Source organism: Xylaria bambusicola (genome assembly GCF_022495145.1).
Source record: "Xylaria bambusicola strain CBS 139988 unplaced genomic scaffold F5B22scaffold_27, whole genome shotgun sequence".
NCBI lineage: Eukaryota > Fungi > Ascomycota > Sordariomycetes > Xylariales > Xylariaceae > Xylaria > Xylaria bambusicola.
In genome coordinates, this window is record NW_025953580.1 from 1 (window position 1) to 27,710 (window position 27,710).

Sequence of the window (27,710 nt, forward strand, 5' to 3'; positions counted from 1 at the left end):
TAAAAGTTAAATTATTTAATTATATATTATTAAATATAGTAATAATAATATAAAGTAAGTTATTAACTTATTATTAAATAAGGTAATAATAATATTAGGTATTTATAATTATTAATCTTTAAATTAATTATATATAACTTAATTATTAATGCTTATAACGTAATAAATTATTATTTACTTTTTTTTTTCTTTTTTTTTTAATATTTATTTTTAGTATTAGTATATATTAAATATTAATTAGTATATATTAATTAGTATTTAGTATCGAAAATTTTATACTAATTAGTATTTAGTATTACATTTTTAATACTAAGCTTAATATTTAATATTTAAAATGTAATACTAAATACTAATTAATAAATACTAATTAGTATTTAGTACAGCTTAATATATACTAATTAGTATTTAGTATTGCTTTTTAAATATTAAATACTAAATACTAAGCTTAGTATTGACTTTAGTATACTAATTCCCAACCCTGCACTTAGAGTATTCTAGAACAATAAATCCAAGCATGAGATACGTGAAGATTTTCGACCGGGATAATTGACCCGTAAGTACAATTTCCCACCCTGATTGCCAAGGACAAGGGAGGGGTTTATCCCATAAAAATAGGCTCATACAGAGGACAGGCTTTACTTAGTTGTTGTAGGTACTAGGGTGTGCTTGACTAGAAGAGGGGCCGACAAAAAGAATACGGATGGGAAGATTCTGTGAGTAGCAAAAGACAAAAGATTCGACAACGACAGGACTCGAACCTGTGACCCCGAAGGGATATGATTTCTAGTCATACGCTTTAACCACTCAGCCACGTTGCCCCTGATTCTCGGATTGTTAGATTCCGCATACGAGAATTGTGTTAATCTAAAACTATATTGAATAATCTTGGATAGAATCAAATTCTTCTCAGCCCCGAATGCAGATAGATGCATTTGAAGCTCGCATTTGCTACAGTATATAATTTTGTATGCCACACTTAATTATGTATAATCTAGACGAGGGGATAACATGGGGTCCATCTAGGTATCTGATAACGTGGTATTCAAAATCATCAGCTTAAGTTTGAGTAGCCAGATAACGAGCCGCCTAGCCACCGAACGTGATAACTGTAGGTTCGTAACTACGGTCGGCAGGCAGCCTCAATCTAGTTGCTGGCGCTTTCTAACTGAGAGAATAAACAGATTAAAAGGTTGATTATATGCATCTGTCGTAATTACCACGGGTGAACGATGCTGAAGCCGTCGAACAGGACAAATCCACGCTAAAGTTGCAGATCGACCACTAACAAGATCTCGCGAATCCACATTGCCGAAAATAAAACGAAAAAACAGTGACTACTACCTAGGTAGTAGCACATTATTGTCATGAGCTGCGGTCTTGCGAATCCGATTGCGGCGGGGGTTGTGAATCTGATTGATGGCCGTGGTCGCTCAATGACGCAACAGTGAGCTCTGCGATGATACCCCTCACACGGCACTCCTTCTCACTCATTCTCGAGGGCATATTTCAGTCTAATTTGTCGTCTTCCTCTCTCTGCCTTTTACAATCTCCCAACATCCATCACCCACTTCAACTTTAGAAAATAATTTCTCCCAGCAAGTACTACATTTGCCTGGTACGCTTCCCGCGCAAGAGAACCATGGCGCCTCTCGCAATGGAGCTATCTGCTGATCAAGGTAACTATGCAAAACGATGCACCCGGGTGTTCGACCCGTCCTTGCCATGCTTCTGTTGATCTCCCATCACTCAATCTGATTGAGCTGTATGAAAGTCACGGGAGCATGGTGGGATGGCCGATCTGAGAAATACCGGCGAACTTGATCTGGATAATACCAGCGAAAGGACGTGCTTCTTTGACATCCCCCCCTTTACCGACTCTCGCTCAAAGTTGTGCTAATTCTTGCAGTATCGCAATCGATCTGTCAACATGTCCACTGACAAGATCACCTTTTTGACCAATTGGTAGGAATTAGTGTTGTTTTGCGGTAACTGTGCAAAAACATAGATTAACACAAGTTAGGCATGCTACGCCATACCATGCACCGCTATTCCTAGCTCAGTCGAAGGGCTACTTCAAGGAGGAAGGAATCAAGGTCGCTCTGCTTGAGCCCAATGATCCTAGCGTATGAAGAGTGGAAGAAACATGTTGTCTGAAGACGCTAACAGTATTGCAGGATGTTACCGAAATCATCGGCACCGGCAAAGTCGACCTGGGCTTCAAGGCTATGATCCATACACTTGCGGCATGTCGTTCCATTTGCAAATATGATACGCATATGCTAACATCATCTATAGGCTAAAGCTCGTAATTTCCCCGTTCTTTCGGTTGGCAGTCTTCTAGACGAGCCCTTCACTGGTGTCGTCTACTTGAAGTCCTCAGGTATCACCCCGGACTTTCAGACCCTTAAGGGCAAGCGCATCGGCTACGTCGGCGAGTTCGGTAAGATCCAGATTGACGAGCTGACCTCGCACTATGGCATGTCACCGTCGGACTACACTGCCGTGCGCTGCGGGATGAATGTCACTAAGGCTATCATCCAGGGTGAGATTGACGCCGGTATCGGACTGGAGAATGTGCAGATGGTTGAGCTCGAGGAATGGCTCGCTTCCCAAGGCCGCCCGAAGACGGACGTTCAGATGCTACGCATCGACGAGCTCGCTGAGCTAGGCTGCTGCTGCTTCTGCTCCATCCTGTATATCGGGAATGAGGCTTTCATCAAGCAGAACCCAGATAAAGTCCAGGCGTTCCTGCGCGCCGTAAAGAAGGCCACAGACTTCGTCATCGCTCAGCCCGAAGAGGCGTGGGCGGAGTACGTGGACTTCAAGCCCATTATGGGCACTGCTCTCAACAGAAAGATCTTCGAGCGAAGCTACGCCTACTTCTCTAAGGACTTGAAGAACGTCAATCGTGACTGGCAGAAGGTTACCGCGTACGGCAAGCGATTGGGCGTACTTGATGCTAGCTTCAAACCAAACTATACTAATGAGTTCTTGGACTGGACGCTTGGCACTGATTCACAAGATCCGACTGGCGATCAGAAGAAAATGGCTGATCTGCAGAAGGATGTCGCGGCTAAGGGCGGCTTCCATAGACTCCAGGTAGGCGAGGTGACGGCTCAAACCTAAGAAGCCTCGTCTTCGTTGTGTTAAGACATTGGGAGGGATAGTTTCGGGACTGATTTGAGGCTGCCTAAGAATGAGCCTCCACTCGTTTTGCGGTACTTGTACCGATTTCTGTAGTTCATTCAGATTATCCCTCAATTGGACTACAGTGGCAGACAAATAACAATACTATATCTGTCAAATCAATATTCAGCAATTGCGAATCACAGTGAACATCGAACTAAGAATTAGTCAAAGATAATTCAAATCTAGAAGGAATGCATTAATGGTTGAGTGTGCAACAGGCGGCAATCCCACGGTTCTTCTCTAGCCAAGTAGGTAAGTACTAACTCAGCTCATGTTCAATGTAGTGAATCTCTACACAATCCCAAACTAGACGATCCTAATGCGACAGTCCGATGATAAAATCCCGCTCAGGCAGGCTTCTTAAAACATGCCTGGACCAGAGCACTATCAGTCCAAGTATCCCCATTCTTGGTCGGAACCTCGCTGAGCTCATACGTCTCAGGATCAAACGATCCGGCCGCCCAGCCAACATAGCCCAGATAGACGTCAGAGTTCTCGTTAAGAAACGCGATCTGGTCGCAGATCAATTTCTGACAAGACTCCGTATTACCTCCTCCCATCTCCGTATTCATAGCTTGTCTATTGTTCGTGCGCAGCCAGTCCGCGAGTGGCGCAAATGCGGACGCAATGTTGTCGGTCGTGCACTCTGTGTGGGTTCCCGAGTTGTCGCTGTCCGAATATTTGTGCACGTCGAAGATAAGGCCGGTCGTGGTGTTATCTGGGTTCACGACTTTCAAGAGCGCAGGCCCGCTATCTGTTGGAAAAGCCGCTGCCGAGGTGTAGTTGTTGCCTGGAATCAGGATCGTATGTGCGATGCCGCTGCTGTTCGTCTCAGCCTGGCGAATTGCGGTCACTGCTGCTTGTACGCTTTGTGCCCATGCATTGATGTTGGGTACGTCGTGGGGTTCGTTCATCAAGCCGAACATGATCTTTTCTTCTGAGGCGTACTTCGTCGCTATTTGTCTCCAGAGACTTGCAAATTGTTCATTAGTTGGGCCGCCTTGTCCGATAATTTGCCCGTTCCAGCGGGCGTAGTTGTGAACCTGCAGACATTCGGGAAGTTAGCAGCTACTTGATCACGATATAGTTGTAGATGATAACTGACATCGATTATGCATGTAGCACCGGTATCTAAACAAGCTTTGACGAGTTGGTCGAATAGATCAAAGTTGTTGGAGTCGAGCGTGCCTCCTAGCTCATTATTCACGAGGTACCTACCAAATAAGGATCAGACACTAACAGATAGATAACTTTTACCATATCATCAACATTGCTAAGGAACCATGCTGGACAGGATTTCGTGATGTTACATAATGCATCATGGAATTGCGTGGTCCGCGGAGTCTCCAACTTATCGATCAGAGATACGTACTGCCAACCGACGGGTAATCGAAATATGTTCATAGCATCATCATTAACGAAGTGGAGCATTTGTCCTTCTCTAAGCTATGTGTTAGCATTCGAACACTTTTATAGGCCGAGTGTGTGACGACCTTACCCATCAGGACCTCCAAGTGCCGCCATTGCCAATAATGGCGGACTCGCTTGCTCGGTTACGCAAGTTCCCTAATCGTATTGGCTTTATATCTTGCTTAAAACAATTGTAGTAATCTTCTCTTACATCTGTGGCACAGCCGAAGTCGAAACCTGCGATGTTGACACCAAAATACTGGACGCCCGTATCTCGTTCTAGAATGGTTATACCTCAGTATCAAGGCCTCCGAGGATCGAAAAGTGAAAGATAAGAACTTAGCACTTCGCAGACTTTAGTGCTATAGTCTAGCGGGAGAGTCCTACCTGTAGGGACAGCATTTCCATGCCAGTAAGGGGTTCGTGGCAGCATCGCCGACACACTTGTCGCTAGAGCGCCGATAGAAGTAAGTGTAGCTTTCATGGCCACGTTTTTTCAAGGACTGTATACAGTTCTAAGAATTGGATGTGAAGTATTAGATATACTAGATCATCTGCCTAGACTTTCGTATGGTCAACACTGCTTAACATACTGATGAAGTCGACGGAGAAAAATATTTTATATCTCTATATACTCACAATTATCCAGGTCTTGGTGTATGGCATTTATAGCAGGTTATTTAGTCGCGCGGTGCCAGGTATAGATATAGTACGACACCTTGGGGAAAACGAAAGTAGGACGGGGTTACGCATGAAAGCTAATTGAAGATAGACTGGGGTACGAGCCCTCTTTTGAATCAGAGAAGTCGCCTGTCAACGTATTAGGTACGATGGGCTGCCGAATATCCCTACCTTATTGAATGCGCCTGATCGGCACGGTTCGTTGCTTGAGTTTCATGCTTCACATCTGTTGGAGGTTGAGTTACGCACGTGATTTCATGCCGCCTGAGGATCTGAAACATTATGTGGACGACTATGTGCTTACAATATCCCATGCGACGGATGTATCATGTATATGCTAGGATCAACGCCGAGTTGAGGCCTCTTATGAATCTATGAAAGGAATGTTCAACCTCGTGAAAGGGTGATGTCATAATACACTCTTCTAATGCCAAGTTGTATCTTCGATAACCATGACTGTGATTGACTTATATTCAGTTAATTATCTCTTAAGCTTGGTGATATGGTGTTTGTTTTGGTAAGTTCATGTCTATTATCAGCCGCTGTGATATTCTAAAGAGTGATTTCATTCAGATATTCTTGCGTTTTACGCAACGGATACATACACTACGGTCGTTAAAGCGTCATGATGCAAATCATGTATCCCAGGCTATCATGAACACACATTATGGCTTATCATCTCCGACACAATGGCAACCGTCATGTACCTAGCAAGTAAAGACGGCGGGACCTGGCACTGTGTAGCTGCGGAAGTTGTTGTAAATGTTTGCGGTGTAACCGGGGTCTGAGGCCTTGAAGGCGCCGGGAATCTTGACCGTTGGTGAGGGGTTTGTACTGCCGCCTCCAGAAACTTTGATCTGGCCACAGCTGACATACCACTGCGGAGTGGCTCCAGGGTTATGAATTGCTAGCGACTGGATACGTAGAAGGTACTCGCCGCTGGGGATGCATCTGGGGATCGTGCCAGTGTATGTGCCTAACTATGTGTCAGAGCACTCTCTATCCAAGTCTGTTAACTTCGTATAATCCGCCTACCTGTCATAGTCCATTGCGCTTGGCCGCCGGAGAAGTTCGGGCCTGTCAATTGAGTCGTTAGCGACAATCTATCAAGAAAGTCTTTGGGCGAGGTAATGTACCCCAATCATAAATCTTGAACCAATCTCCGCTTCCGTCCGCAGCAGCAGCAGTGCTAGGGGCCTTTGACATGTAGCTGAAATACTATTAGCACGGCACGTTCACATCGCTCGTCACGCAATGGCTGACGACTCACAGCGAGACTGGACCCTGATGATATACAGCCTGGTCAAGACTAAAAGTGAATGTGTCGCCAGCATTCAATGCCAAAGTACTGGTGCTCCCCCCGGTGGCACCTCCGGCATTACACCGAAGGTCATTTGACGAGAGATCTTGATATCATCGATAAGCTTGCGCCTCTAGAAGCTAGTCATATTGGCTTACCAGTTACAGGAGAGTTCATATTAGTATTGTGACGCACATACTGATAAGGCGTGCCTTTAGTGTTGGCGCCTTTCGCAAGAGCTTGAAATATGTAATGGCCTGAGACACTCTGAGCAGCTAGTGCTACTACAGCAATAGACTTGAAGAAGGCCATCATTTTGCACAAGGTACGTAATTTCACTGTTGAATCGTAGACTCTGTCGATCACAGTTTGGTAGAAATTGGCTAACGTCGGAGCTGAGAGTATATATTCTTTTCATTGCTAGCAAGTCTTATATTACACCACACTATCTGATAACGATATATATATGACAAAATCGGCAGTTCTCGGCGCCTGGTATACCGCTCATAAGATCATGCGGCCATCTAGATCTTTCTATACGACATAGGTCTGTGCTGGACGGCAGTGGATATCTAAGTATTCAGTCGCCCGGCAAGCTAAAGTCGGCCAGACTCCGTAAGTCCCAATCGGCACTGAGTTGGATGGAGTACTTATACGAAAATGCCTTGAGATGGACGCGAAACCATGGGTAAGGTCACGAGATGGCCATATATTGATGTATAATATACATTACCCCAGCTCTTTGTCGCGAACTCTATCCGTGCATGCATACATGATCCCCTAACCCTGAAACTAATATACGGCATGCGAGTATGGAGTACCCGGTACGTAAACAAGACTCTGTCTAGCATATTGTTGCATCTTCCGATTCCGGTGTTAAAAATCACTGACTTCTATTGACCGCTCACATCCAAGTATGTAACGGCGCCTGGGGAGATTAATAACAACCAGATGAAAATATAAGATGAATGGGCGTCGCAAGGCCATAAACATAAAATGTAACAACATATCCTAATTAGACGAAATAATTATTAGGAAAAGATAATGATAATTGTATGCTCACATAATACCCAATACATCTTTCGCTAATTCTGATCAACGCGCTTGTTTGTGGGTTCACTTGAAAGACATGGTGTGCTGTATTACATGTTGCATTCTTGAGATTGGGGAGTGTTAATTGAAATATATGTAGTAAATGAATCCTTAGGTACCGTTGATCGTAGCATTAGAATGAAGATGATACGTAGTAGTGACATTATGAGGCTGCTAGTAACCGTAGACTAGCGGCAGCCTATGTGAGCGGAGTAAGCATTCACGAAGCTATTTAGACAGCAATCAATCATCTACAAAACCTTCGTGGAGACTAACTGCAGTAAACTCTTCTCCTAGAAATTTCAGGTACGTACATAGTAGCGGTGAAGGGCTTCAATATTGAAGTGCATATGAGAGCGATGCCCTTTCGGCCCTAGAAGCCGATCGGTTACCTCGTGATATCATGTGAGATCTTCGGGCGTATCAAAGTTAGTAGTATGGATGAGCAGAGATGAGGAAACCGTTTCTTGCGCTACTGATAACAGATCTACTACGGGGGTTGCCGAAAGAGAAACAAAGGAGGGACATCTCCGCATATAGGCTGAGAAGATTAAAACGTTTAATTAAGAACTTGTCCTGTCCACATTTATCCAGATCATGCGTCAATCAACTGGAGGTTTCAACTGCCAAGATGGGGTCCTCAGACTTATCTGTCCGAGAGACTCCCTATCATGCGTAAGACATTACCTAAAATCTTGTATTGCCCACGGAAAACTAATTGTCCGTGGTATCTTCTCCTGCCAAATCGCCCGATCTCAGACTCTGTGGCATCTATAGGGGGAGCATCTCGTCGATTCGGATCGTTCTTCAAAGTGGCTAAGTCTGCGGGGAACCCTTGCACATGGGGGATTGTATGCAGCCCCTTGTACAATTCAAGATGTAAAGTAGTCGCTAGGTAGCACTATTCAGCCGGATTCCCTCTTGCAGCGTGTAAATCTCCAAATTTTCCACATTTCCCCAATCCTTATTTACACGTTCTAGTAGGATATAGTAGACTTACCCCGGTCAATCTCCCGCAGCGACCCTGCTACGATACACTTTACCATCAGCTTGTAACAATTGAGATATCTCGGACGAAATGAATTCAGATTGAGTATATCGGCTTGGAAATTGAAACGCGTCATAGCATAGCGGGAACCCAGGTATATGCGAATTTTCATAATGAGGAAATCGAATTTGGTTGAAGCGCATAAGTCGAAGATACTGAGTGGCTTTAGCTCCGAGCTTCATTTGACTCGTGATATTGTCCGAATTATTACTGACAGCCTCAAGCGGCTGTCGCTTGTTCTGACCAGTCGGATGTCTCGTAGATCTGCTCCGCCATTAATCAACTTGATCAACTCTATCTGCCTTCTTTCTTACCGGATAGTAAATTAGTAAACCTCATGCGGGCCACAGAGTAAGCCACTCAGTTGTACGGCTCAAGCTTCCGACTCAAGCCCATGTCTTGTATCTTATAGACTCTGTCTGCTGTATTACCTAGGATGCGGTTTGACCCTGTAGGTTTCCCCGGAACCACGGGACGAATTCAGCCTCCATCAGTGGGGAGCTGAGACTGTATTAAATAGGTGATAAGCCACCTCCTCCTGTGGTAGAGTATGCGGTTTGTCTATGTTATGATATTGGACGTTTCCTGACGTGCCTCACGATGCCGAGTGTTTCACGCATAGCGACTGCTGTTCTAGCAGCCGCTGCTAGTAAGTGGGAAATGCCTGCCAAATTAGAGTGGTACTGACTGTCCCTAGCAATTCGAACATGTCTCGCCCAGGATCCTGTCTCATATACCGACCCCGATTCGAAGATAGAATTCGGAACATGGCAACAGGGGGATATGACTATCGGCTTGTCGCTCCCCAGTGATGCTTTGACGACCGACGCGACAGAGTTTGTTGGCTATCTTGTACGTTAACCCAGTTACCACGAGGTTACATGCAAGTGTAAGCTGAACGTATCATAGAAATGTTCAACGGGCTGGTGCGGTCTCTCTCTCGGACAATCTGGGCAAATGACTCAGGCGCTTCTGTTGGTTGCCTGGGTCAACGGAGATGAGGTCTTAACATCTTTCCGTTTCGCGACAGGATATAACTTCCCTGAAGAGTACAAGGGCTCAGCCAACCTAACACAAATCTCATCAAAGGTTACTGACACTGGCTTTGAGCTCATATACCGATGCCAAGACTGTTTCTCTTGGGATCATGACGGAGCAACAGGAGGTGTTTCAACAAGTTCAGGGTTTCTCGTTCTTGGACGTGCTTCTGCAAAGTCGGTGCCATCTAACCCTTCATGCCCTTCTAAGATCGCCTACGGACAACACGACACTTTTGGTCAATTTGGAGCACCCTTAGCAACAACCGTGAAAGACTCATATGCTGCATGGGCTAGGTTGGCAACGAAGGTAGTCCCTGGGGATTGCGGTACAACGGACCCTGGTAGTCCGACTCCTGATCCAGTTGCAACTTGCCACCCAGAGATGGCTAATCAAACATTCGATTATATCATTGTTGGTGGTGGTGCTGGCGGTATTCCAGTGGCCGATCGCCTCAGTGAAAAGGGCCACAGCGTGCTACTTCTCGAGAAAGGCCCTCCATCGCTGGGTATGTGGGGTGGCAATATGAAGCCACTTTGGCTGGAGAAGACAGATCTTACTCGATTCGATGTTCCTGGCTTGTGTAACCAAATCTGGGTCGACTCAGCAGGCGTGGCGTGCAAAGACACAGATCAAATGGCTGGTTGCGTTCTTGGAGGTGGCACTGCTGTGAACGCTGGGCTATGGTGGAAGGTAAACTACCTCCGAACCAGTTTTCATCCATTGAGTAATGAATAAGGGACTGTGCTCGTAACTAATGCGATACAGGCCAACCCGAAGGATTGGGATGAAAATTTTCCCGCAGGATGGCACGATGCGGATCTTAAAGCTGCAACACAAAAGGTCTTCCAACGTATTCCTGGAACGACTAAACCATCGATGGACAGCAAAGTATATTTCGCACAGGGCGTAAATCTTCTCAGTGCAGCATTGAAGCAAGGTGGTTGGACCGGAGTCGACATCCCGAACAACTCTCCTGGCGCTAAAAACCACACATATAGTCCAACGACGTACATGTTCGCCGGAGGCGAGCGATCAGGACCGATGGCTACCTATCTCAAGACGGCTGCTGCAAGAGACAACTTCCAGTTGTGGATGAACACCCCAGCTCGCCGCGCACTCCGAACTAGTGGAACGGTAACTGGTGTTGAGCTCGACTGCACAGTCGCAAATGGTCAATATGGCACAGTCTCCGTTACACCTAAGACTGGGCGTGTGATCGTATCTGCCGGAACTTTCGGCTCAGCCAAGTTTTTGATGCGAAGTAAGGAATCCCCCCCCTTTCCAGCTCCAGAAATCACTGTTAACCGGTACCAGGTGGAATCGGCCCACAAGACCAATTAGAAATCGTCAAATCTTCGAAAGACGGTCCCAATATGATTGCAAAAGATTCTTGGATTAACCTACCAGTTGGCTATAACTTGGTTGACCATGTCAATGTGAGAATACCCGAGACAAGTCCCTTTTTCTTACATTCTCTAACTTAGCAGACCGATACCTTTATCACCCACCCCGACGTTATCTTCTACGATTTCTACGAAGCTTGGACCAAGCCGATTCCTTCGGATCGATCAGCGTACCTTCGTGAGTTGAGGTCAAAGATATTGGCGCGGGTTGTTCTAATATGTGTTAGAAAAACGGACCGGTATCCTTGCGCAATCCGCACCGAACATCGGACCAGTAGTACGTAGTCATACGTCAAACTATCATTTCTCAGGAAGCTAATTCTAGGGTTCAGTTCTGGGAAGAGGTTACTGGACCAGATGGCAAAGTGCGCCAGTTCCAATGGACGGCGCGTATTGAAGGAGCCGACCAAACGGGCAGCAATAGTGAGCTCAACGCATCCAGACAGTGCCATTGATATAATATACTAATCGCAAGCAGGTACTATGATCATGAGCCAGTACCTCGGCCGCGGTTCTACCTCGCGCGGACGCATGACCATTCGGCAGGGACTAGATACCTTCGTTTCAGACCCGCCATACCTCAAGGACGAAAACGACAAGCTTGCCATCATCACGAGCATCGATAACCTCCGTAAGGGGCTATCGAAATATCCCAACCTTAAATTCGCATTCCCGCCCATGAACCAGACCGTGAAGGATTACGTTGATGGGATTGTGGTGAGCGCTGCCAAGCGCCGAGCAAACCACTGGCTAGGTAACTAACTATCCTTGTCTCCTATTACTACCCAGAAGCACGCAAAGAAAACGATGCTCTCGATGGCTGACTTTTGTGATTTTCATAGGCACGAATAAGATGGGTCTGGATGACGGGCGAAAAGCAAACGGTACAGCTGTCGTGGATCTAAACACCAAGGTATACGGCACGGACAACCTCTTCGTCGTCGACGGGTCGATATTCCCAGGCATGGTTACAGCGAACCCCTCCGCAATGATCGTAACGGCATCAGAGAATGCTGCTGCGAGAATTCTAGCGCTGAAGAAGGGGCCAAGGCCCAGGCCTGTGCACCACAGGAAAGGGGCTGTCATCTTAACGCTATGATCTTGCCACCTTCGATCAAATTTAGCCTCACATCGATCCCTGCCTTCCCAATCATAACGTTCTTACATGGCAACGGGGTATTCTGGTATAATGTACATAGTGACGTCGTTATGACAAAACATTTCAAAATAAAGTACAAGACGTGAAAGAGTAGCATACACTTGAAACCACGATCATAAGCTTTTCATACACCATACTCGTACATATCGCGTTACAGACGCCAACACTACATCCTTAATTCTCATGTCTTAGAGATGTCCCATAGCCCCTGTGCATTGGATGAAAACAGACTTTCAAAATATGTAGTGTCGAAGCCCTGAAACGTCCACTCGTCTGCCTCAGCTGTTAGCTCTGGGTGGGCGAGCTGCGCCTGTGACCATTCGAATTGCATCATGGGTGCCGTGAGGCCATTGTAGTCGTACTCGTTTGGAGTATTATTGTAATCCCTCGAGAACGATAACATGTGGGACACCTCTTCCTGATCTCCTCCAGGGAGTGTGAAGTGCTGTTGGTTCGCTGGCACACTCCATTCTGCTGAAGATGGCTGGGATACATGAGACAGCGAGGTATGTGCAGGAAACTTTACATAGTCCTGTTGGTGTGTCTTCGTAGAAGCCGTAGTGGTACTAGCCGGTGTGTCGGGTGTATCGGTGTTGAGACTATTAGTGGACGTCGCATAAATGTGTGGTTGTATATCATGCTGTCCACTGTTGGCATGGGCCGCGGGATTAATGTTGATTATTCCCAGATACGGGATATCGAGGTGAATTGCTGCGGCTTCGCCCACACTATCGTGACTCCCTCCTTGGTTTTGACTGCCACTTGTCATGAGGTCTGGGTTCAGTAGGGGCAGGAGGCGGGCGATTATGGAGGCAGCGTCTCGCGCAAGCTTATCGTCGTTCAAGTCAGCCATACGCAAGAGACTATTGCGCGCGTCTTGAATCAATTTGCGGTCCGCTTCACGCCTTGAGGTTGTATGCTGGTCACGGGCTTGCATCTTTGGATCCAAATACCCTAGAAGTAAAGTCATAGATGCTGTGAGAGCTCCGTAATCTGTGTGTCGACACGCGTGCGATGCTTTATTCATGTTGCGAAACACCAGAAACGTTTTTAACAACTTGCGCGATGAGCCTATGCAAGTCTCCTTACTATAGTCCCAGCGCCTTTCTTTCGGATCGCGCAGCATATAAGGGAGATGTAGGAGGATGAGAAGGTTGTGGTGGTTCATATGCAGCATCAGTCGCGTCGCTGTAGTATTTAAATCAGTTATTGCTATTATTATAAAACTATTCGAGTTACTAGAAGCGCAAAGCTTCTAGAGCATTCTTGGGTTCTGCCAAGCAGAATTGGTGATAGCGGTAATCGAGGGGAAATGGATAAGGCTTTGAATATCACTTACTGGCGCTCAATCGCACTGCGAGGTCTGGATGCTCTAGAGTGCTACCGGATGGGAATTGCCAAAAGTCAGGGGCGACGCTGCGTACTGCTGCTTCGAGATTACAATCGATCTCTTGCGTCGTGGTAAAACACGTGTCCCCTTTGTTGCTGCTGGTGTTGCGCTTGATAATAGCACCCATGACGACGGTGTGCTGTTTTTCTAACCTATCCGTCGGCTCATCATCAGGATCGTCGGCCAAAAAAGAATTATCGTCCGTGCCAGCTGGGAGACCTAAGACCAGAGACAAATACCGGTCCGTAAAGTTAAGTCGGAACCAGAATGCCCTTGCCTTGATTCGGGTCGCAGGATTAGATGTTGGATCTGCAGACCGTAGTGGTCTGTCACCCCATCTATCGACGCCCATGAGCTGAGCTATGGATAATGTGCGACGGAGCATGAGCCATGACTTGCGTAGATTGCCGATATTTGCATGGTATAGTGCGAGCAAAGCCAAAGTCTCCAGCCCTTCCGCATACCCGACAAGTTCATCGTTGTAGGCCACTAGACTGGAGACAGCAGAGACATATCTGCGACTCAGACTCTGGATGGGCTCTGCCGCCACAAGTTTAATAGGCGTTGCCGGCTGGATTTGCTGAAGACATGTCGCAATTTGCATCAGTCGCTTCGCTAGTACGACCGGGTGTGAAGATGATGGCGGGTTTTTGCATAGGATCGAGGGTTTCTCTGTCTGTCCAGCAACAACATCCCGATAACGGGAGAAGAAGCTAATCACAAAATTCACCCCTGGACTTGCCTCGACAATAGCCTGGAGATCTTGCTGGCATGGCAACAAGTCGTGTAATGTTTTCGAGAGATCTGTGTATTTCTTCCCTAGAGCAGACCCCCCATACTGACTTGATTCTGGTGTTGGGAGGTTACCAGAACAGGAGGTCCCATTGTTAGTGTCTCTAAGAGGCGTAAGGACGTCACATATGGGAGGGTTGCCACCTGAGTAGGGACATCCACTGTCGACCGGCTCGAGCTCAGTAGCGTCGGCCGAAGCGGGCGAAGAATCCGTCGACCGTCCTCGACTACCCGGGGTATAAGAATCAGGCATTATCTTTTCAATCAACTGCTCCAACATTTCTTCAACGCGCCCCAGGCGCTGCGTTACCCGTTGATTCGGTGCTGAAGCTGGCTCATCTGCAAATTCCTTTATTTACATGCTTGTGTCAGCAATCACGGGCCAGAGCGGAGCGAGAATTCACCTTAACCATTTCATGGGATAAGATGGCAATAACGAGCTTCTGATCGTGCATGGACGTAAAATGAATGATCACAGAGGACTCACCTGGCTCACGCAACTAGTGCCGCGCGTTTCGCAATTGGCACATGTTGAGGAGTCTTCTGAAGGAAATATACAGCGAATCTTGCGCCTTCTACCTGTTCATTGGATGTCATATTAAAAGACGCGCTCTTTTGTTAGCAGAAAGGGATTCTTAACTTACATTCCCAGCAACTCCGGGTTCCTTTACGCACTCGCCTACGCTTCGGTTCAGGCGCAGCTGCATCGCGAATAGGGAGGTCCTTCTTCTTTTCCATTTCAAATGCAACCCAATTGGGAACTAAATGAAGGCTTGGCTTTGTAGAAATGATTGCGATAAAGTTCTCAATCCAAGACTCTCGCCTTCGTCTCTAGGTTTAGCCTAGTATCAACACAGCTACTGCTAGGGGTGATATCAGCATTCCACGACAGACGCTGAAGGTGAGGTTTTTGCCTAGACACTACTAGAGAATAGAAATCACAAGAGCAATCAATACCCAGAAACACCAATATCCCGTACAGCCAGCGGATCATTGATAGTGAGATCGTCAAAAGACCCTGAGAGCTGACGCCAAGCCCTTCGGATGAAATTCGGCCGAGTAAACGGACGAAAATTTGTAAGCATCTCAAAAGCTACTATGAAGGCCCCAAGTTAGCCAGCTTGGCATTACAATTCCCGGACGAACGAATCCTACTAGAAATTGCAGCTTCTAAAGCGCGTTCACCTCATTCTACTAGTCTGACCACATGTACAATGGACATTGTTGTGCGTTGACCATGACGTTTTGCACTTATCCTGACTCAACCTTCGGTATCGCTTTGGTCCACCGAGACACCGTGCATCCTCTGATGAGAGTGGCTTTAGCAATCCGATCTGCTCTCCTAAGTATAATTCGCAGGCAGCCATGCACGCGGATTATCCCGCCAATTACTTAGGTAAGGAGCAGCAGATAGCTCTTTGTCCAACAAGCCTGCAGCGTAGATCGATCGATCTAGCGTGAGCAGGTAGAGCATTGTCCAAACGAGGCGTTGAGTAGCATCCGGCCAAGTGATCTGAACTCAGTCGGTGCGCACGGCAGCGTATTTCCGCAGAACCCCCTCTGCGACGGGTTGCCACCGGCATCCTATACCTAGGCAATCAATCACCTTTTCTGCCGTGCGAAGAGGAAGCTTAGGCGGCTGCCCAGAAGACAATCAGCTAATCAGTCAACTCCTTTGCCCTGCTCGCAATGCATGTAGCCTTCTTGCGCTGGCGTGGTGCGCCTTGAAAGCTGTGTTCAAACATTCCCTGGCATATACGATTCCTGCAACACTTGACTGCTTGACCGTCTGACAGTTAGGACCGGCAAACTACACCCCCCGTATTCTCGGCGTGAGACCTCGCTGTCAGGATAGAAGGGCCCGTACAGCTCGTTGGCGGCAGCGAGCATGTGATAGCCTTTCGACCGCGGCTTCCAGTGTACCCCCCTCGCATTGTTTCAGTCACTACGCTCTGGAAGCGCGGCTTATCGTCAGCGAATTAATCCTGTCCCGTGATAGAATTGTGCCTCGTCCCCTAGGGACTGGACTGATGTCTTCTAGGTAACAATGACTCCCGTCTACCTAGGTAGCTGCCTGTTTTTCCCCCTCGGCTGCGTAGTGGGAGCCCTGACAACGACGAGCTAGATGAGTACTGAGCCACTGGATGGGCGACAGAGTCACAACCTCCGTGGCCGCTGTGGTGTACAAGTGTCTGACTTATGAGGGCGATACATCATCGTGGTCTGGGGCGTACAGAGTCAAACATTTGAATGGCATCTGCTGGATCCCGAGCTGTTCCACCAAATCTCCGAGAAGGCTACATGCATTTGCCCATCGATTTGTCACTCTGCACACACCCTACCCCCCTTCTCTCCCAGTGAACTATCCCTCGGTTTCTCTGAAGGGGTTGCTAAGAGTAGGGAGCACCAGACTGATCTTAAGGAGTAGGTAGGTCAACAACGGTTAGCGAGTGCTTAGAAATTGTTCCCCTCTCCCCTTTTCTAGTAGTAGGAGTAGAGTTGTGTACGAGGGATGAACATCGACACGGAAAGTGCAGCTTGCCGTCCAAGTATTATCGAACTGTGTCGCTTGACTAGAAAGTAACTGCCTTGGCAGTGCCATTACATCAACCACACCATACTAACTCAATTCATTATTTTCAGTCAGTACATTATGGTCTAGGGAGTGTATTGTAGTTGTGCCGAGATAGCCAGCTCATTTTCGTCCCTTCACACTCTTGACTTAAAATGATCACTCCGATCTACGCCATTATTTGTCTTGGTTGCTGATCGAGAAGCCTCTCCCCCACGCTGTAGGAGGCCAGGACATCAGATGACGTGGCTGAATAACACACCGGTAGGATGTACAGCAGGCACCGTCTTCGCCTCAGATGGTGCGTCAAACTGTGCACTTTTCGGAGATTTTCTTGCTAGGCGTGTGCGTACATGCATGCGTGTCCTACCACCCGCCGTTTCCCTGTGCACAAGTCCTAGTGGACGGTGAAAGGGTGACTGACTGTGTGTAACAGGGTGGTGTTTTCTAAACGGGTAATTAGATAGTGTAACAAGAAGTGTTGAGCATTAAACCGTCTGTCAGTCGGCCATAGCGCTGCTACCTTAGCCTGTGCATTGTGAAACTCGGAAAAATAAGAACAATGATTGTATAAGAACGTCAAAATAAGCTCTTCTTAGGGACTAGAGACAGTGACGTAAGATTCTTCAGATGATTTGATTATAGCTGGCATGTGGGGAGAAGAAGAAAAAAACAAGTGAAAGCCTCGGTTGTGACGTGGCTATAGCTTGAGCACCAGGAGTTCAACGGCTTGTCATCTTAGCAGCGAATTCGGAGGGCTGTCAAGATGGACTAGCTCGTGGAACATGACGAGCCAGATGTTCCGCAAGGAAACGGATCCAAATCCACCCTGTCCTATTAACCAACACGACTAGGTTATAGGGCCCCTTGCGGTGTAGTCCTTCAATATTTGTCATCGTCGTTATCTCGAATTTTGCTGTTCCTGTGACGCTAGGGTACGATATCTAGACTTTAATATTGCTTGTATTGAGCTCGCCGCATCACTCCAGTGACAAAGTTCTCATTGCGTTAAGATTGCATGTAATAGTCAAGGTAAGGGAGATCTCACGGCGGACAGTAAGGCCGCGTGACATAGTGGTGAATGGTAAGGATGAAAATTAATGGATTGACAAATGCCAGATAGTTAAGGCCACTTTGGGTAGATATACACAAGTGTAATTTGGAATTAAGACCGGACCGGTGCAACATAGTAGCAAGGCAACAAAGTGAGGCAGAATTCTTGGCGAGTAGGTGTGTGGCATGGCAACAATCGCTACAAGTGGTGCATGGTGGTGGCAGAAGACTCGAGTATGACGCTTACTTAGTCTACATCTAACAGTAGTGAGACGTGCTGGTTGTAATATTCCTAAGGGCAGTGCTATGATGAGCTCTAGTATGGACATATCACAGGTCTCGGCTCGTAATAATACGCCGGGAGCAAAGTTTCGACTGTTGCAAATAATAAAGCTATATCGACAGGAATTGATAAGAGATGAATGAATGGTTCAAGTCCAGTCCACAGGGAGTACTACAACGTAATTTAAACGTGCTAAATAGTAGTAAGTCTATACTAAAATCTTCTTGCTGTGGTGAGACTATGAACATACGAACTATCCCGCTAGGATATTAATTAGAATATTTATAGACCATGAATAAAATGCAGCGAGTTTAGAACGTGTTCCTTTTTTGCTAGTCCAATTATACTAGTGTGACGTGAAAAGAGTGTTCGATAGCTTGCCACATTTATTTTTCATGTACGTTTAATCATAGCTAAGAATTTCTTCCTCATTTGTAGTTATATGAGAACGGAAGAGGTGGCTTGTAGGAGCTGGTAGCATGTGATCCTATGCTACTAGCAACCTGCTTGCAATCCATAATGAATACCCATCCCGATACCGGTGAAAACTACCCGCGATCAGTATCACAATCTTTACAGAGAGCAAATAAGTTGACCTGTATCCGTACAAGATCTTTAGACAAGTAGGAACCAAGGGCCTTTACGCAACGACAAGTATCCCTCACACACCCCTTCTTTGAGGGTCCTGGTCAGCTGCATACATCAACTAATTTACGAGATAGAATATAGTTTGTCGCAGGTTCGTTGACAGATGTTTACCCCGCTGTCTCGTCTATGAGTTATACAAGTGTGTGTTGCAGTCTCATTTTAGAGATCAGCTGGGTGACATCAAAGGCAGGAATATCGTTGAATCCCCAGTTTGTAGGATTTACATCCACTGAAGATGGATCATGACCTTGCAGGCTAGATCTCTAAACTCTCGCCCTTCAAAGCGGGCCTAGGTATCTCCTTTCGGGAGATAGCTTCCGAGCACACACTCTCTAGAGTTGCAACACTAGCCCTACTGGGACAGGGCATGTAGCTCGTAGATCCCTTCAGATTGTATGTGAGCTGAGATAGCTGAAACTATACAGGAAGAAAATTTACGTCTGTGACTAATACGGAGAACTTGACAGGAGTTTGGGAAATCGGATTTTCGAGCCGCAGGAGAGGCTCGACAAGGAGCGACAAATGCTAGGCTAATAATGAAACTTGGTAGGATGGCCACTGGATACGAAATGGCTCAGGATTTAGATAGAGCGCTCGTGTGAGGTATCTCAGTGCCAAGGCCTACTTGTATTCATGAGACCCCTTCTGGGCCCCTTGGTGCAACAGCGACGGCCATTTGGCTACTCGCCAGGTCAGGTTTGAAGTTGGATCACGTCTCCAGGACCCTGCAAACAGATTGCAGAAATCCATGACTCGTAGCGTAACATCCGTCACCAGGGATTTCTCGAATCGAGAAAAAAGAAAGTCGTGGAATAGGTAAGGAGGCGGCGGACGGTCTTGGTTACACGCTCTGTTGGGAATGTGGTTCGCGAATGTATAGAATTCCGAGATGGATTTACTTGATGTTCACGACCCATGCTCGTGCCTTTCCACCAAAGCAGAGTAGGGGAAAGATACATGGGTAATTACTGGTAGGTTAGATCGCAGGCAGATAATAGGCACTGCCGATATTGAACCAAACCGATTGGCTAACCCACAGGCCCGGCTGGCTGACACCCCCTGGAGGCGCAGCGTCAGCGGCTTCTACACGTTCCTGGGGTTCCAAGAATGCGCCAAGATGGTGCCGGGCGGCCGACCTGACGACGGCAGCATCTCATGCGCCGAAAAGGGTCAGGCCTCGACAATACCTACATCCTGTACATGTAGGTAGGTAGGTAGCGTCGTGTGGCATGAAACGGGTTTGCACACTCTCCCACACTTGCATCGTGGCGTCCGTGTTGGCCATGGAGATGTGTAGGCATCGCCACATTCAGCACGTGCTTCTGCGCCGTTCTGCGACAATCTCGACACGCCTCGAGTGAAACACGGATCAAGAGACCGACCAGAAGCGCCCACGACCGTACTGGGTCTGCGCTCGCTGGACCGCGCTGGCCCGCACCGCACCGGACCGCACGACTCCGCAGCGATAATATTAAATGAATCGCTTATCCTGTGCTGTCCCGTTCTGTTGAGCACGTTGCGAGTCGCAGTATGCATTGATCACGGGTTCTAGAGGGAGCTGGATAGAGGGGAGGGTATACTTGCACTACCTACAGGCTGTCAGACGTGTCAGACGTACTATACGCTCTATCAGTAGCATCATCATGCCTCTCGTCCAACGTCCAAGCCAGCTTCGTTGTCACAGGCCGTGCCAATTCAACTCGATGCTCAGATCTGCCCAGTAACAGCAGTCCAGTCCGTGAGGCATAATGTCCGTAGGGACTAGTAGAGAGGTTGCAACGACGAACGATAACAGGGGTTGTTTCGATGACCCAATCGCATTTGGCGAGGGAGCCCCTAACACTTATACCTACATTTACAGTGGGTAAATACACGCACGACGTGCATTTACGCCTGCAGCCACCGCCAGCCTGCCTATTCCAGGCCTATTCTAGGCCCATTACAGGGTATCTAGGTACCTACCTAGGTCTCTAGTACTGACATACCTAGGTATGTAAGCATTCTTGATGAGACCAAACCTCAAGAATCAAAGTTCCTCTTCTTGGGCCTTTTATTCCTTCAACTCACTCTCACCCTTGAAAACAACATAGGTACCTACTTAGACACCTACCTAGGCAGATACTATGTAGGTGATTGTTTGCTGTTGCTGTTCATGTCGCCCGTCCCGGCCCCCGTGTAACACCTCCTCACCCGGTCGTCGGCCTCTGCTCTCACCGTATTCGAGTCCGTACTTATAGTATATCGTACTTTATTTCAGGTAGCGACTGTGTCCACGTGAATTATACTCTTTGGATGCTGAGACGGTGTACAGCGCGTAATACTTATTCCCTAGGTGTATCATATGTATGTGTACTCGGTTATTAAGAAGCTGAATGGTTCGGAATGTAGGTAGGTACATAGAACATTCTATACATAGTAGTCCGCGCATCTATGTACCTAGTCTTTTGCCTCTCTTTCAATTTGCGCGTCGAGAGAGAATCGTAGATAAGACACCTGCCTACCGAACTTGGACACCCCTGATACAACTGCCAGTAGGCTCGGTACGTCCCGCGCCATCGTCTTGTCTGCCCGCCCTCCCCCATCCCAGGGATATCCGGTTACAGATGGCCATGTCCGACTTTCATCAGATGCCATCAAAAAAAATGCCATCGGATCTGGTAGCTTTCGATTTGGGATTGGAATTCCCGTCGGTGGTTCTGTCTGATGGACTTAGTCAGTACACTGCCTGTCGTAGGGCATCAAACATGGACCAGGCCTGTCTCGTGCAGCGTGCCTGTTTCAGCAAACAGCCCGGGTCTCAGCTTGTCGATCACCCAGTTTCCTCCTCATCTACACTAACAGTCCGTTGGGTTAGATGGGTTAGATGGGCTAGATGGATGTTGCGCATCAATGCCAGGCGAGCTTCTCTGGGTTTGGAACCCAGGAGGAACTGTTGCACATCATCCGCCCCTCTGCATGACATTGACATGGCAATCTGTCTTTCTTCCTTTCCTTTGCTCTCGTTTCCTCTACACTACTAGTGTGTGTGTAAGTGTGTTTAAGTGTGTTTAACTATTAACCTACTACCCACCTATAGTAAGCTTCGAAGTATACGGAATAACTAAAACCTTCTGTGCTGTCGCTCGGACGATCCCGTCTGTTTCTCACCAAAGCCGAGATATCCTGATGGCAGAAACTTCCGTTTAGGGAAACTGGCGATGTCGAGGGCACTGCACTAGGCAGGTTAGATATTTCCTCTCGGGGGGGGAAGAATAGAGCTGCAACATGGTAATCTTAATAGTTGTAGGTTTCCAACAGCCATTGTTTCTTCTTTCCTCACTAAGTATGCCTTGAAGTCTACTTATGATGGGTGTAGGTAATGGTAGGGCTGACGGACAAGGAGAGCAGTGTCCACAATAGCGTATCTCTTGACAATTACGGTAGGCAGGCTTAATTTGTGACCCATCGCCAAGCTAGAAGCCAGCCTGGTGATGTTCGCTCTTCACTCACCAGAAACAAAACAGCATGTTTAATAAAGCAGTGTCTTGTAAGTAACCTGGAGACTGCCATCAAAGGGCTATCCTGGGTTTCTAAGATGTATGCCCACCCGGCTGTGTGCTTAGACAATCGCGCGGCCGGGTCGACTATACCAGGTTAGGTCTGTTTAAACCCACCCCTGGGGCGATCATCAAGGGGCAGTTTGAGAATTTCCCGTCCATGTAAACTACACTGCTACTCATGTACTGCCGCGATGGCAGTCTACTACGTACGTGTAGCCACAATGTGCATACCTACCTACCTACCACCTCCCTATGTAGATGGAAGCTGTTGCTCGCCTACGTGCTCCTCCTCGGCCCCAGTATCGGGTGGGAAGAACCCTTGGATATAGGCGGGCTTTGCCGTCACGACACGACACGACACGACACGACACCGGAAAAAGCCGCATCGCCAGCGATGGCGTCCTGGAGGCTCATCCTATCTACACGTACTAAGTATGTAGGAGCCGAATCTGTAGCTCGCAAAGCCAGCTCTTACTAGGGGTAGACAGACACCCCCAGGCACGGGGCAGACCAGGGACACCCTTGTTGGCATCGGAATCAGACCTCTTCCCTTGAACGGTCACCCACTTACACCGTCCAGTGTACCTATGCAGTCGTGTCGTGTACATGTAGTAGGTGTAGGGAGAGGGAGGGGACACTATCCCAGGTTTTATGATATCCCGTCCCCCAGGTGGGTGGTGTAGATGCGGCCAAACCCTTTGTGCGGCGGCGCATGCGTTCCCTCCCTGGTGCGACCTTCACCGCTGTGCATTTGGACCCCACAACCCCATACCATACCTTGAGTTCAACGGCCCAGGACAGTACGTCTGGAGTACGCTCGCTATCTGAGGATTGTGCGAGGAGTAGGTGCGTCAGGTTACCTAACTAGGAGTTGTGTGTGCTAGTATACCAAGACGTCATGTTCTGCCGTTATCTAGTTCCCTCATGTCCTTTCGTTGTTGTTGAACGTTTCCATGACAGCTCCGAAGCCACGAGATTCTCTTGTCTTCAGGTCACAAGGGTTCAGTATGCTTCTTCCGAAGAAAGGATAAGAGTTCGGCTCTCCTCCTTACTATACCCTGTATCAAACTGCTTCAAACACTTGTGGTTTTCAGTTTTTGTCCCCTTAAATGCGCTGGATTGCCTCACTGCCATCCCGCACATACCCCATACCTCTCATCTCAACTACTACCTATCCTCTTGTTCTTATCTGTCCTTCACACCCTATATGCCACACAAGCTCCTCTTGCCTGGTCGTCTGACCTAAGTCAACCCAAGTTTCATCGGATTACTCGGCTTGACATCATACCCCATACCAACACTCCCCTTGGACGGCGGCCGCGCCGTTAGGTACCTCGCGGATCGAAACGAACCTGTGTCTGGATCGGCGTCTCAAGCATAAACGGCAGAGCACATCATCGTGTCCTTGAGATCGACCGCGCCGAGGCGCCGAGCTTTCGGGGGTATATACAGATACCAACCAGGAAGAGCTCTACCCCCAAATACCCATTACTATCGCGCGCTCCAAGGTCATTAGCTTGGTCAATAGGACCCCCAACACCAACACTTTCACCCGTCTGCTTGTCAGAGCTCAGGGTTGTCATTGATTCATGAACTTACCTTTTAAAAAAGAAAGGTCGCTCTCAACCGAGAACAATACAGAATCCCTATACTCACCACCTTAGGAAGTAGCATAGCTCCATGGATATAACCACTATGCTCAATGAACCTTCGGCAAAGCTTGCCGCGGCCAATATTGGAGGACCAACTTCAGGCACAATACAAGTTGCGCCTGGAGGTGGAGATGGAGGAGAGTTAACACCATCAATTACTGGACCATTGTCTTGGTGGCCAGAAGGAACACTTGGTGAAAATTCTGCTATCGGCAGCAAGAAGCTGTTGGACACGGACACTTGCGGGATATCGCCACCTTACACCCTCTCGTTGCCGGTAAGGTCAGCTCAACAACTGGCTCTCAGAACGGAATATCTGGGTACTCGTCGGTCCCCAAAACACAAATATTCAGATAGTCAAAGCAGCACATCTTCATGCTATTCTTCGTCGACGCCTCAACACTCTCGGATCTCGTCAACTTCTACGTTTTGCGATATGTATAACGGGGATGGGTCCCCCGAGGCTTCAGATACGGAACCAAAACTGGAATCCTCCGGCTGTTTTGGACACCCTCAGCAACCTTGCCGAGGGGAGTTCATATTATCTGATCAAGGATCGCCGGCAGCGATGGTGGGGAAATCGCCCATCCACGAGTCTAATCGGCCTGCATCTCCTTCAGATGCTCTCCTGTTTCCTAAGTTGTTGATACACCGTGATGAACCCAGAGCTCATGATACTCTTAGGTAACTACCCTGACTTACCATCATGCCATTTTCCACATCCCCTAAGAAGCAATGAACACATCAGACTTTTATTTTTGTTGGTTCTAATCTGACTTTAGCAGCACACAAGGGGGCTTCAACCCCAGCTTATTGGTCCCATCGCCATCGGAAATGTCTCAGAGACATAAAAGGGCCGTTTCGGCACCGGACCATCCAGGCGGCCACTCGTATAACCAGTTTCTCTATCATCCTCTCGAGGCGTCTCAGCTATCACCACTAACGTCTCAAATGCGTCTACAGGCGCCAAATCACCTAGCAGAGAGCATCAGCCCTCCAGCTTGCACGCCCGCTGAAACCACACCTCAGATATACTGCATGTACGATAAGAATTGTGACACTGGCTCTACCCTTCGAAAGGCTATCTCCCACATATTCGGGCGAAATAAATTGTGCACTCGAAGAATCCCGGACCGCATTTGGGTACACTATTGTAGGAAGCATTATCAACGCAGTCGGTACCGCAACGTGCGTGATTATTCGCAACGACAGTGCGAGCTGGTCATAGAACAAATTGTTCGTATCCAGGACTGGAGCAACACTAATAAAAAGAACAATAGCACACTAGTCGTTCGAGATTGGACATTATCGATGCGCAAGCGTGAACAAACCAGGATTCAAGATGAAATGTACAATAAAGGCAAGAAGAGACTCTATAGTGAAAGGAGCAACAGCAAGGAAGAAGATGATAGCGCTGATCCTATGGCGCATACTGGTACTGCTGTACCCGACTGGCTCAGAGAAAAGTGTAATCAGGTTTATGTCACAGAGGAGATCATTAGCATTGCCAACCGGATTCGAGACGACGTCTGCAATGGAAAACTGGACCAAATCCCAGATATTGAGATCTTGCCAAACATTCCCGCCGACAGCACCGAGGACGCAAAGGCGAAGACGCCCTCCAGGCGGAAATCTGGTGGCCACGGACACAAGCGGGCCCGATCCCTTTGCGATACTATACCTGAGCCAATCTATTCATCCTATACTCATCTGCCACCACTTCCAGAGCCATGTGGTGGTCAACATGAGACGATATCATATCGACATTCCCGTACACGCTCGAATGTTCCTCCTAATACACATGAGCAGGCTGGTTCATCATACCATGGCATGTTTCGCATGCCTCGAACACCAAACGCGAGGCGTTCTGCGCACCATAGATCAATTTCCGCTAGCGTCAACTACTCACCCCGCGGAAGATATGATGCCCGAATGAATGTATTGTCGTCTCCAACATTTGTCTCGTCCTCGTTACCAGAGCCTCCATTCACCCCTTCGTTGCCGCCGCCGCCCACGAGCAGCCCTGGCTTCACATTTAGTCATAATCACAATGCGCAGAACGAGCTCGAATACGCGCAACTCAGCTCGCAGAGATACCCAAGTTCATATGGCCCTAGACATTCGCGACATCAAAGTACTCCTATCAACACCTACTCGGGTAATAGTCCGCAGGTTCAGACTCGCCCGAGCTCTCATAATTATCATCAGGGCTATACCTTTCAAGGATACGATCTTTCCGTTAATACGAGGTCAGTGCCAAGGTACCTGGATACCTACTACACTCCGGTACCTAGTCTACCTGAGGGAGGCCAGATGCAAATGCCTCGATCACAGCCGCACTAAATCTTCTCGGCCTGTATTCTATACCCATTTGCATTGCCGAATCTTTCCTTCCCTTCCCTTTGATCTCAATATTCCCCTTCCCTAACTCTAACTCTTATTTACTAAACTATTTCTTTTCTCTCTTCCTCTCTCTTTTCATCTTTGTGTTCTATTTCTGTACCCTTATGTCTTCATGTTTAGAAATAGATACTACAATGGTCCTTAATACACCACGGCGCTGGAGGATTGATACCCCAGGACCTCCCACGATTAGGATTTATAGAAGTTTTGGACAATGAGACCGAAAAGGCCAGAAAAAGCGAGAAAAAACAATCAAACAAACAAGGCATGTATCAGGCGGCATTTTGATCTTCATTCTGCTATTGGCTGGTACCAAATAGTTCCATGTGTTTTGGGATCGGGTCGGGCTTGGGCTTTGGTTTAGGGTTGCTATTTCTGTTTACCTCGTTTAACTCTCTGGAAGAGCATGGCTGTGGACGGCTATGGGACGATCACATATCCTCATGACCATTAATGGTCTAGTTCTATTCAGCTTGGATGAACTATGATTATTCAACGTCAACGTGGGAAAGAAAAACCCCCCCCTTTTGTGTGTGTCGTTACGTGAAGTCCGAATCCAATCCAATCGAGGCATGTTAGTAGGCGTTGATAGGCCACTCGTGCCTTTGAACTAACTCACATTTAGCGAACGAGTCGAAGATATATACCCGTAAACCTTCGCTTTTTAGGATTGCATTGCTCCTGATGAATGGGCTTTCTCGTCTGGTCCCTGTGAATCCTAGAGACGCCGCTCATTTCAAGGAAAGGGTTGATCAACAGCATGCCGCTATCTCAGGCCTCCATTTGATGGCAGAATCACTCGCTGTCTGGCTAAATGCACAAGAAAGAGGTGTTCTAATTACATTAAGTCAAGTCCAAGAACTTTGAAGGCAGCCTCTGAACAAGCTTGGTCATGTTGAGTCGAGCATATCATAAGTAGATAGGTAGGTGCTCAGGGCGAGCGAGTGTTGCTTATGCGGCGCTACACTACGATTGGTCAAATGTCTAGTGAGTTGCTTCTTTGGGAAGGTCTGACATAGCGCTCTCGCTTGATGGTATGCGTGGTCATGTCGAAT

General features: G+C 47.6%; 6 protein-coding genes and 1 non-coding gene across 7 annotated transcripts; 3 read left to right on the plus strand and 4 right to left on the minus strand.

Moving 5' to 3' along the window:
• Positions 1-737: 737 nt before the first annotated feature.
• On the minus strand, positions 738-818 carry F5B22DRAFT_t120. Its single transcript has one exon. It is a non-coding gene; the product is annotated as a tRNA-Ser (tRNA).
• Positions 819-1,826: 1,008 nt separating this feature from the next.
• On the plus strand, positions 1,827-3,311 carry F5B22DRAFT_228697 (NMT1-domain-containing protein). The gene is made up of 4 exons (XM_047969827.1): positions 1,827-1,962; positions 2,021-2,123; positions 2,175-2,243; positions 2,296-3,311. The coding sequence occupies exons 1-4, from the start codon at positions 1,928-1,930 to the stop codon at positions 3,124-3,126; spliced, it is 1,038 nt and encodes a 345-aa protein (XP_047829765.1). The 5' UTR covers positions 1,827-1,927; the 3' UTR covers positions 3,127-3,311.
• Positions 3,312-3,536: 225 nt separating this feature from the next.
• F5B22DRAFT_656715 (glycoside hydrolase family 5 protein) lies at positions 3,537-5,083 on the minus strand (the record flags this gene model as incomplete). Its single annotated transcript, XM_047979985.1, has 6 exons — positions 3,537-4,232; positions 4,295-4,403; positions 4,562-4,630; positions 4,688-4,755; positions 4,811-4,893; positions 4,939-5,083. 6 exons carry the CDS (start codon positions 5,081-5,083, stop codon positions 3,537-3,539), a joined length of 1,170 nt encoding a protein of 389 aa, XP_047829766.1.
• A 725-nt stretch (positions 5,084-5,808) lies between these two features.
• On the minus strand, positions 5,809-6,970 carry F5B22DRAFT_228731 (glycoside hydrolase family 61 protein). Its single transcript, XM_047969829.1, has 5 exons — positions 6,739-6,970; positions 6,551-6,686; positions 6,417-6,490; positions 6,316-6,357; positions 5,809-6,256 (listed from the first exon to the last, which is right to left on the minus strand). The coding sequence occupies exons 1-5, from the start codon at positions 6,893-6,895 to the stop codon at positions 5,988-5,990; spliced, it is 678 nt and encodes a 225-aa protein (XP_047829767.1). The 5' UTR covers positions 6,896-6,970; the 3' UTR covers positions 5,809-5,987.
• A 2,350-nt stretch (positions 6,971-9,320) lies between these two features.
• On the plus strand, positions 9,321-12,384 carry F5B22DRAFT_656717 (cellobiose dehydrogenase; the record flags this gene model as incomplete). Its single annotated transcript, XM_047979986.1, has 10 exons — positions 9,321-9,369; positions 9,418-9,572; positions 9,630-10,451; positions 10,527-11,022; positions 11,076-11,197; positions 11,249-11,342; positions 11,392-11,441; positions 11,497-11,587; positions 11,643-11,918; positions 12,007-12,384. The coding sequence occupies 10 exons, from the start codon at positions 9,321-9,323 to the stop codon at positions 12,261-12,263; spliced, it is 2,412 nt and encodes an 803-aa protein (XP_047829768.1). The 3' UTR covers positions 12,264-12,384.
• On the minus strand, positions 12,378-15,507 carry F5B22DRAFT_228746 (uncharacterized protein). The gene is made up of 4 exons (XM_047969830.1): positions 15,150-15,507; positions 14,993-15,084; positions 13,663-14,854; positions 12,378-13,511 (listed from the first exon to the last, which is right to left on the minus strand). The coding sequence occupies exons 1-4, from the start codon at positions 15,241-15,243 to the stop codon at positions 12,505-12,507; spliced, it is 2,385 nt and encodes a 794-aa protein (XP_047829769.1). The 5' UTR covers positions 15,244-15,507; the 3' UTR covers positions 12,378-12,504.
• An 8,556-nt stretch (positions 15,508-24,063) lies between these two features.
• Positions 24,064-26,819, plus strand: F5B22DRAFT_228792 (uncharacterized protein). Its single transcript, XM_047969831.1, has 2 exons — positions 24,064-24,936; positions 25,035-26,819. Exons 1-2 carry the CDS (start codon positions 24,281-24,283, stop codon positions 26,593-26,595), a joined length of 2,217 nt encoding a protein of 738 aa, XP_047829770.1. The 5' UTR covers positions 24,064-24,280; the 3' UTR covers positions 26,596-26,819.
• Positions 26,820-27,710: the final 891 nt, after the last annotated feature.